The sequence below is a fragment of the Protopterus annectens genome, chromosome 16.part0 (genome assembly GCF_019279795.1).
Source record: "Protopterus annectens isolate FY-2018-M chromosome 16.part0, PAN1.0, whole genome shotgun sequence".
Lineage (NCBI taxonomy): Eukaryota > Metazoa > Chordata > Ceratodontiformes > Protopteridae > Protopterus > Protopterus annectens.
Window position 1 is genome coordinate 26,742,405 of NC_056750.1, and position 11,127 is coordinate 26,753,531.

Below are 11,127 nucleotides of genomic sequence, written 5' to 3' on the forward strand. Positions count from 1 at the left end.
CACACACACACACACACACACACAGACATACATACTACTCAATATCTATTTTCACCTGACTCCATTGGAAAGGAATTATGCACTTTGATTTTAGCTAATATTTAAGCAATAACCAACAACATGGTGTGGTATATTGAAGATTTACCCATGGATGGTGTGGTTTAATCATGAGGGCAAAGCCCGAGTGATTAAACAAAGGCAACCGTGGGTAAATCTTCAATATACCACAAATACGGAGTCAGTTATTGCTATTATACAATGACATTATTTAAGAAAAAAATACTTCCTTTTCTTAAATAATGTCTTTGTATAACAGTGGATTGCTGTTCTTCCACCAGTTCTGATATGCTGTTTCTTCGTTTTGATGTACTGCGCATGCGTATGGGATTTGCGTTTCCATGCATACCCAGTACATCAAGGCTTTGAAACGTAAGCAACGGAGAAAAGAAAGTCTCCGTTGCTCCGTTTTCTCTCTTTTTTTTTATTGCAAAAAAAAAAAAAAAAGATTTTGGAGCAGTTTATACCAACGGAAAAAAGTCTGGGCGACCGGACCTTTTTCCATTGGTATATTGTGGGATTTACAATGGGCACGTGCACGTTTTAGAATATTAATAGGGAGGAATTGTATAATTTACTGTATTCTACATTTAACTGTCATGTTTTCATTAATTGTCATATCACTATAATTGTGTGTATGTTCATTTACTATTTTGTGTATGTATGTACAGTTGTTATTTTTTGATTTACAGTCCAGACCATTTGGCATAATGGTCAAGGTCTTCACCTCTCATGCACAAGATATCAGGCTTGATCCTTTGATCCTAACCGCCAACCAATCCTTGTTTGTAGTTTTCATGTTCTCCTGTGTCTCTGTGAATTTCCCCCACCTCAAAAAAAATGCTGAGTGTTTTGATTTCAAACTCACCAATGAGTGGAGCTGTGGGCAACAGCACAGACTGTACTTGGTGCCCTATAGGGGAAGAGTTGTACAGACCAACCGCTTTGTGCATCTAATGTGGTGTGCAGTATCCTGAAGAGAGGAAAACATGGATTACAGACTGCGCACTGTTGCAGGGATAGCCACTTGATGGTATAAAATATGGGTCTAGGTGATTCAGTCATGTTGACTAGTGTCGCCAAATGTGGGCATGGGTAGTTACCAGTGATAAGTGAGTTGAAGACCCAACTTACACCAGGGACCCATGCTAATGGTGGGAGGGGTATATGTGCCCCTATTGGCCAGTGTGTGCTCGCCATAAAGCCCAGCAACCCAGTTATCTGGGATAGCTCTCTTGAGCAAAATACAACCTGCCAAACTGAGAATTGCTACACTTAATATAGGTTCACTGACAGGATTCAGCTTGGAAGTGGATGACATAACGGTAAGGAGGAGGCCGGACATCCTGTCTGTTCAAGAGACAAAATGGAAGGGCAGTGCAGCAAAACCACTTAGCTTGGAATCCACAGTCTACTACTCAGGAAGAGGACAGGCTAGAAATTGTCTGGAAATTGTGGTGAGAGAGAGGCTTCAGAAGGCAGTGAGGAATGTCATCAGAATTGGTGACAGATTCATGGCAATCCAACTCCAGTGTAATGAAAGGACAGTATTCTTAATCTCAGTCTGTGCCTCACAGCATGGTTGTGATAGTGTGGAAAAGAGTGCATTCAGACAGCAGTTGCAGGACCTACTAGATAAAGCAGGACAACATGAATTGGTGTTGATAATGGGTGACTTGAATGCACATATCTGGACAGACAGAACAGGATAGGAGGACTGCCTAGGTCCACATGGGTGGGGCAACACAAATAAAGTAGGAGAGGCCATTCTAGACTTCTGCCTGGCAAATGGCTTGATAGTAGCCAACACATGGCTCAGAAAGAGAGACAGTCACAAGATCACACACAAGACTGGCCAACATGCAACTCAGGTAGACTTCCTCCTAGTAAGGAAAGGGCACTGGGGTAGAATCAAGCAAAGTCACCTGCAGTGAAACAGTAGGCCTACAGTGTATACCACAGGTTGCCACAATCAGCTGGCAGCAGCTGGCAGAGAAGACTCTAAGGTCAACAAAGACCAGGCTGAAGACCTGGAAGTTGACTGCAGAGAAAGTATAAAAGTTAAAGGAATTACTCAGGGCTCTAGCACCCCAAAAAGGGGAGGAAATAGGTGGAGTTGAAGAAGAATTGCAGCGCCTCAAAACACCATGTGTGAGAACTACAGAACAGATATGGAAATAAGGTACATAAGGAAAGCTGGTGGTGGAATGCAGAAGTCCAGGAAGTCACCAGAAGAAAGAAGGAGTGCAGGAAAAAGTAGGAGATAGAAAAGACCAACCAGGCTAGGAAGGAATACTGATCGGCTAACAAAGAAGCTAAGAAAGAAGTTGCAAAAGCAAAGAACATGGCATTGGAGGCACTCTACCAGCTTCTAGAAAGTGATTCAGTAGGTGGCACAAAGAAGGTATATCAGGTTACAAGGCAAAGACAGAAAGATAAAAGAAGATATTCAGACACCCTTCATAAGGGATGCCAGGAACAACCAGCTCACCAGTCTACAGGACATCAAAGGCAGATGGAAGAAGTATTTCCAGCAGCTTCTGAATGAAGAAAATTCCACAGAAGCTGTACTGCCCCAGGCTCAGCCTATGATGAGAGAAGAAGAGGTGCCCACCCTAGAAGAATTAAAAATAGCACTACGGAAAATGAAGTCAGGGAAAGCAACAAGCTCAGATGAAGCAGATATGATAAAGATGCTGGGTGAGATGAGGAGAAATGGCTCCTGAGGGCATTCATAGCAGTGTGGAAAGAAAGGAGCATCCCAGGTGATTGGAGAATAAGTATACTCATGCCAGTGTACAAGAGCAAAGAGGACATCCACAACTGTGAGCAGTACAGAGGCATCAAACTCCTATCACACTGCATGAAAGTTCTAGAGAGGGTGGCTGATGGATATGCAGAGTAGTAGAAAGTGAGATGGGAGATGAGCAGTTCTGATTCAGATCAGAATGCAGCACAACTGATCTGATGTTTCCAGTGAGACACATAGCTGACAAGAAGGTAGAGATGAGGAAAGGGTCCAACTGAACATTCCTAGATTTGGAGAAAGCATATGACAAGATCACAAGACAGCTGATTTGGGCAGTGCTGCAGTGGTTCAAAGTCCCAGAAACATTGGCAGAATTAGTGCAGGCTATGAACAAGGACCCAATGACTCAAATACAAACAGTGTTCAGCCTCACACAGGGGTCCTAGTGGGAGTGGGTGTGCATCAGGGCTCAGCTCTGAGCCGACTGCTGTTCATATTGGTGATGGACTACATCAGTAAATAGGTTGGAAGGGACAGATCAACAAAGTTGCTGTATGCAGACAATATGGCATTACAAGCAGACTATAAGCAAGAACCTCAGCAAAGGATAGGGGGAATGGAATGCACAATTTAAGTCACATGGGATGAAACTGAGTTCCGATAAGACAGCTGTAATGGCAGCAAATGGAGAAAAGCAAAAGAAGCTGGGAATTGAGATAGAAAGGAAAACAGTGAAACCAGTTAACAGCTTCAATTATCTGGGAGGGTTGGTTGAGGAGAAGGGATATCTGAATATAGTCAAAAAAGATTTGGAGATTTGGGGCAGACAGGAAGAAGGCAAGAACAAATGAGGTTTCATCAGTAAATACTAGGCTAAGAAACCCAGGGGGCCTTTTTAAGCTGGCCATGCTTCCCAAAGGTGAGATTCGAACTCTGTATTTTGTATCTGTAAGATAATCACCTTAACCATTATGCCAATCCCTCAACCCAAAGATAGATGGAATGGGTGAGGGAAGACCTGAGGCAGTCAAGCATGGTTGCTGAAGAAGGTAGTAGAGTGGCCTTGAACCGAGAGAGATGGCAATAGTTGACACAATGCTCTAACCCCATGTAGAAAATGGGAAAAGGGGGCTGATGATGAAAAACGTTTGTACAGACACTTTGGGAAAAAGTGGAAACTGAAAGTTACAAGGCCACATTCACCTGATTTGGTACAAGCTTATCACTTTTGTCATTGTCAAAACATTTGCCTCAAATATTTGAAATTCAGCTGTAATAATCCAAATTTATGAACAGAAGTACTAAATAAAAATATTCATACTTTGCCCAGAAGGCATTTCTACACAACAAACAACACAAAAATGCCTTTAAGATAAACACTAAAGATTTGCAGAATTACAACTTTCCCGTTTCTATTACACATATAAGTAATAGTGAGGTCTGGTCTTTTCTGTTGAAGTCTTACCTGCTGACCACAATTTCATTGAGTTTAAGCTGTCAGCAATATAGACTTGTCAACAAGCCAAGAAGTCAGGATACCATATTTTGACTTGATAACTAGATCATCAACAGACTGAATTCACAAAAGTGAGTTTTTTTTTATTTGTGGGGGCAAAGCTCCCCGTACCCCTTACAGGAGGAATGTGTTTTCCATACTCCCCGCTATCTATGTATACTAACTTAAAGACATCCCTATCACACAGAGATGGAACAGTCTGACCCCTTTTTATACAGAGAACGCATCCCCCTAATATGTGACAGTACTTGACTTAATCGCAACATACAGATTACTACCATTGATATGTGGGTCACTCATCAAGTTATTGCTGACAACATGGCTCTCGATGAGTTGTTCTTCTAAATAATTATACCCAAGTAATTATATTGCTGTGGTGGAAAAAATATTGAAAAGTGTGAATCTTGCAAAAGTAGATTTCCCTAAATTGTGCAAAGGCTGTTTAGTCTAGTAACTATATTTTTTAATTACTTTAGTTAGCTCGTGTCCTCTGAGCGTTGGAGTCCTACCCTGCCATTTTTAATATTGTGTCCAGTCATTTGATTACCTTGGAGATAATGATATCAGTTAGAGGTTTGCAGAGAAAGTAGCCCCCTCCATGCAGATGTGGAAGATTGGCTCCACCTAAAATCCTTTTGTTGGAATCCCATTTGATCATACAGATAAAACAGAACTTGCTTCAGTGGGGTAATCTTCAGTTATTATAGCACATTCATCAGTCATTATAGCATATCCGTCAGTCATTATAGTGCATCCATCAGTCATTATAGTGCATCCATCAGTCATTATAACGTATCCATCAGTCATTATAACACATCCATCAGTCAGTATACCATAGCCGATGCAAAGTATACAATGTTTACAAAGAGTTAACAAAAGTTGCTCTCTGAAATAAGAAGATCTGACTGGCTGCTGTACGTTAAGAATAGCTTGGCTTGGAAGGTAGGAGAATTTACATTTAAGGGCTATCATAATACGTGCCTGTTTCGGTTTTCTCTGGGTAAGTATGTTTCCTCCCTTGTCCAGTAGATATGCAGAAATCTCACTAATAATCTTTCAAACTGTCCATTAAATAATGCATACAGTGTGTGAGTGTGTATGTGCATTCAGGGATAGACCAGCACCCATTCTGGAATGAGCTTCAATGCCACATATCCAGTATAGGCTTCAGTCTCTCTCTGCTACCCTGGAAAAGGATGAAGCAGGTTATTAGAAAATGGATGCATGGATGGATGGACAGATGGGTATTGTGATTGTGGCACTCTGTATTAAAGTGACACCCAGTTCCTATGTGAAAAATGGGAAAAAAGGTACTATGGATGGATGGATACATAAAATGATTTAAATAAGCTTAAGTGATCTGTAACTGAGAATGTTTTATTAAGTTAAACAGCAGGAACAGGCAAAATTAAGCATTTCTCAGACAATGGTTTGTATCTTTGTATTAAAATGTTGAACTATTTAGTTAGCATGAATAGTGTGCCCCAAAACCTCATTAAAGTAATAAAGATATTTTTGGATAAATGTATAAATCATGTTTTGCAAACAGTTTTATTGTTTTCATTAATCCTACAGACAGGAAAGAGGATTCACGAATTAAAAGACAGCCGTAAGGCAATTCCTAAAATAGGTGGGCTGGGGGTATGAAGAAGTAAACTACTGCTTTAGTGAAATCCACTCCTAGAAAAAAGAAACAGAAAGGGGCAGACTGAGTGGACCAACTTATCTTTTCCTGACATCATATTATTTGTTTCAGAAAATCAAAATAATGTAAGTTATACGGACATGTTGAACTTGCATGAGGCTGGTAATATGCTGTATACATTTGCAGGGTAAAAATTGTAATATGCCACTGAACTATCTGAGCAGTAAAAGTGCACTGTTGTAATGAAAGTCATATCATGTCATCTTTATGGTAGGTAAGGAATCACATCTCTCTTATTCTTTTGTGCAATTGTGACGTATTTTACAGGAACTGAGATAGATCTTGCTTGTTAGACTAATAACAAGCTATTTGGTCCTGTGACTGCGGTCACCAGTGAAATAATGATGTCTGATAATAAGCTGAACTCACCAAGTCATTTTATTTTTTTTTTAAAACACATATTCATGTATTTCAGTGGTTTGTGTATGAATTACTAATAAACCTTGAATGATGTGGACTTACTTCCTAATGAAAGGTATTTTGACCAAAACTGAAGAGTTAGTTTATAACAGGAAACAGTAAATAATAACTCTTTACAGTTGTACATTTTTAATAAAGGAAAATAAAGGTGACTAAAATTACAGGTTGCTTGTGATCTGTGTTTCTCCCTTGACTGGGAAAGAATAGCCATCAGGATTTGCTGAGAAATTATGACTGACTGCTCTTACCTCTGTTTCTGTGCCTCATATGCAGTGTTTCGCAGCTAACAGTCATATATTACATGTGATTCTCCTTTTGTCATGTGGTTGCGGCCTTCCTTCCACCTCATTTAGCATCATGCATTCCATAGCATTTCCCGACCCTTCATCATGTGCAGCTTTCTGCCTTGCATGTTTCCTACCACAGTGAGGACCAGAAACACTGGACATAGCACGTGTGTGTGTGTGTGTGTGTGTGTGTGTGTGTGTGTGTGTGTGTGTGTGTGTGTGTGTGTGTGTGTGTGTGTGTGTGTATTTTCACAATCCCACTCACAGAAAGTCTAACTTGTTGAAGCACACACCCATCAAACCTTTGATATCTCCTTTTGCCCCCATCATATCCACGTCAGATGCTTTACTCTCATACTCCCAATGTATATTAACTTCACTGTACAGCTTATATATGTAAAACCATTGCTGGGCTCTGATTTCAGTGAGATGCAATCATGAAGGCAGCAATCTTGAAGTTACTAGTTACCATATCTTAGATCTCCCCATAATGAATGCCCTTTTGGTTCTTTCCTGTACATGGGTTGTCACTCTTACACTGTTCTGTACCTCCCAAGAGTCATCTCATGTGGCACGTTCCACTGTTTGATGTTTTGTTTGCACACTTGGCTTCAGTTTTTGTTATACTGCTGCCACATGTCGCTGTGCACATGGCTTCTGTCCACATCACTAGTACGACTCTGCTGACCATGTTACAAGTCATGCTGCCGTACAGTACATACTTCCTTATTTACCAAACCTTGACTGTTTTGGTATGCTGCTTTAACACGGCACTGAGCCAAGGCCCCCTGTTCTAAAGGCTAAATAATTTATTTCCTTATGGTAATGCCAACCTCCTCCCCTCCCCGTTATTTATTTTCTGAAGACCCTTTTTCCCCAGGTGCTACATATAGTATTCTCACTTGGGTACTCGTTGTGTAATCAAAGCTGTAAAACTGCAAGTGAAGTATGTTTTATGCATACTTGCAAACACATGTAGAAACAATGCCATAAAAGTCTTAGAGTGCTCTGTGGGTACCAGTATCCTAAAGCCAAACTTAACCCCATGCTTTGTTATGAGCCCACACCATGTCATACCTATTTGCCCTGACTTTCTGGCTGCATACCCCCCACTTCCTTGCATCCTTGAGTGAGCTCTGACCCGCTTTACATGATTTATTCACTGTTTTCCACAATGAGCTGGGTCTGGCAGAATTGATACAGTTTGCATATAATTTTTTTAATTAAAGTCTCTGTTTATTGCTGTTTTCCATGTAAAATCATTCGAAGGGAACCTTTCCTTCTAACTTTTGAATTATTTAACTGGCTGCTTTTATTTATTTATTTTGTTAGTTAGTTATTGGCATTTGATTACTGGGAAAGTCCAGCTGGGTAGGAGCCCATTTTCAGCAAAGGCTGTTTAAGTGACTGTGCTAGATGTCTGCTTTTATAGACTGGGATATGATCACTGAGACAGTCAGACATAGAACCTGTGGTGGTATATTTAATAGCATCTGATATGGTGGTATATTTAATAGGATCTGATATGGTGGTATATTTAATAGGATCTGATATGGTGCAATATTTAATAGGATCTGATATGGTGGTATATTTAATAGGATCTGATACTAGGATCCAACCTAATAAGGAACTGTATTTCTTGCTATAAAGGGTGGGGCTATTAATTAGTTGTGTGAAACCAAATAAATTCACGCCTGATGTAGGAGAGTTAGAGTTACATCCACCCAATTGCTATTCACATAACTTAGTAATATTTGTTTACAATTTTCTGATTTCAGTGAAGTAATAAAAAGCTCTGCTGAAGTGAATTTTGGTATTGGTTTGTTGTAGGAGGAAATAGGGCAGTTGCTGGGGAAATTTTACCTTCTAACTCTTTTCTGGCAGTTGAAACAACCCAAGTCTGGTATAATTGCAGTACAACACACAATTATGTGCTCCTGGCTTTCTAGACTTCTGATTTAAGTTACTTGTTTATAGTCTATCAGTTACTGCAGAAGATTAAGGTTATGAGCTGTTAACAAGTTTTCTGTATTCCATAGTTTGATTCCCGTATCCTCTGTTTGCCTACTGTGTGACTCTGAGCAAGTCACTTAAGTAGACAGTGCTCTGGAAAAATCAGCAAGGATGTCACTGTGCAAATATTAATATCATTGCATGTTAGGACTCCGCTCCTGACGTCCGTAGCATTGCCATGCTCTCTCACCTTGGGTCATATGAGAACTTCCAGCAATGTAAAACTATATCCCTGATATTTCTTCTTTACATTTTTCCCCTCCTGATGCATTTATTTGCTTGCTTTCTGTTTCTTTCTGTATTTTCTTGGACCATTTGTGTAACCCTAGTTATCTTTTTCCTGTATTATTCAGAATTGAATAATCCATCAGGGCTTTCTCAGCAGCAAACTGAGAAATATGAGAATGCTTAATATCAAATTGTAGCACAGCTCCATTAACACGTCCTTTTCCTCTTCTCTTCTCAGCTAACGTGTGTGACGAGATGCTAATCTGCCAGAATGGAGGGACCTGTTACCAGAACCAAAGGTGCATCTGTCCAAGTGGTTACAAGGGCATCCTGTGTGAGCAGCCAAAGTGTGAAGCAGCAGATGAAACATGTGATACTGCCACAGTTTACCTCAGCTCCTTTTTCATTCTTCTCACAGCACTAATTCTGCAGCTGGTAATAGTGACTGACTATTAGCTTAATATTCCAAAGCATTTGCTACAATTGATCACAGGAAGGGGCACTGGCATGTGCATTTTGAGGGATGGAAACATTGCACCTCAGGTACAAAGAATGCACTGCAGATACAGAGCAGACAATCCCCTTTTTCATGTAAAGTACTGCAAAATCACCACATGAGTGAGATTTTAAGGAGAAGGGTGACAGTGACAGGTAAAGTGCAAAGAGAATGGCGTCTGATCAAATAAAGAAACTTCTAGAAGTTCTGTCTTCATTGGATATGACACTTTGTCCTATCAGAAAAAAATGATTAGAGTATTAAACACTACAAGTAAGAAACAAGCTACCAATAAAAGACGTTTACAAAATTGCTGCCTCTTCCCACCTTTGTGTATTGCCTAGCGACATTGCGGCCTACAATATTAGTTGCTAATTTATTGATTTTTTTGTGCAATATAGCAGGGAATAAATGGGACATTGTGTGCACTGTAAAAATTAAACAAAAAGGATTATAAAGCAGAAACCTATAAGTATACTGTATCTATACTTGTTTGAATACTTTTTTGTAGAAGATTATTTTTGTTTTAACAAAATGTTATCATAAAACTCCAAAAAGGACAAAAATTGCCATGAGCAGTTTTATTGTGGTGTATAACCTTACAGTAAAGTGACTGTTAATTACCACTTGTCCTATATTGTTATTCTGTCTGTGTATATTGTGTAAGAATCAATTATAACTGCCTATTTTTGTTCTAAAATGAATAATTTTCAGCCCTTTTCTGTGGCTTGTTATTCAAACAAAAAGCTCATTTGAATTACTAGCTTTTCTAGTGGATGTATTTTACCAGAATGATTGGTATACTGCACACTATCATAATGACCTAAGTCCTTATGAATTTCATATTCAAAATAAAATGAGTTACAGAGGTCAGTGGAGAAGAAGGTAAAACATTCTCTCCCAAGAATGATGCAGGTATGCATAGCACAAAAGCAACATCTGAAAGCAATATGGTGCCATTACAACTGTCTAGCAATCTAATAGTCTAATACACAGGATGAAGGCCCTGAGCTGCTGACTGCTGGAATCACAGGTTTGCTTCCCTATGGTTCTATTTTCCCATTCACTTAACCAGACAGTGCTCCAGAGCCAAGCCTAGAAAATGCACTTGTACTTAGTGGCTTTACCCATTTAAGTAAATTAAATGAAAACTGTGGTTAGCTGTATGCTGGCTGGTTCCTAAACTGTTAGTGTGTTGTATGATTCCATGGCAGAGAAAAAACACTGGACATAAACAATTTAGCAATTCATTCATACATTAAGATGCCCCATCAGCTGTCTATGAATTTATGTGGTTCTAGGCACAATAAAACGTTATCTAAGTGGAAGATTTCAGGTCATTGGTTGTTTTATCCTGTTGACTGCTATAAAATTCCAGGGCAGAGGGTTATCAGTACACAGGAAATGATAGTGCTGAGGAGTTAAAAAGCAGTAGAAAAAGTAAAAGAGGATGCTTGGAGCACAACAATTTTGTCATGTAGAGGAGTGTCCCAAATCCTATTACCAGTAGTGACATCTAACGACACACCCATGTGTGGGCTCACACACATGTGCACACAGATACACACGCGCACACAGACATGCACACGTCCATATGTGCACACATACACCCACGTACACACTGCGTACTAACATACACACACACACACACACACA

General features: G+C 39.8%; 1 protein-coding gene across 1 annotated transcript in view; it reads left to right on the forward strand.

The window, feature by feature from the left end:
- NTNG2 (netrin G2) overlaps positions 1-10,794 on the forward strand; it is a 1,345,571-nt gene extending 1,334,777 nt beyond the window's left edge. The window contains exon 8 of the mRNA XM_044058624.1: positions 9,214-10,794. Coding sequence (XP_043914559.1) covers positions 9,214-9,431 — 218 coding nt within the window. The 3' untranslated portion in view covers positions 9,432-10,794. The remainder of the gene's footprint in view (positions 1-9,213) is intronic.
- Positions 10,795-11,127: the final 333 nt, after the last annotated feature.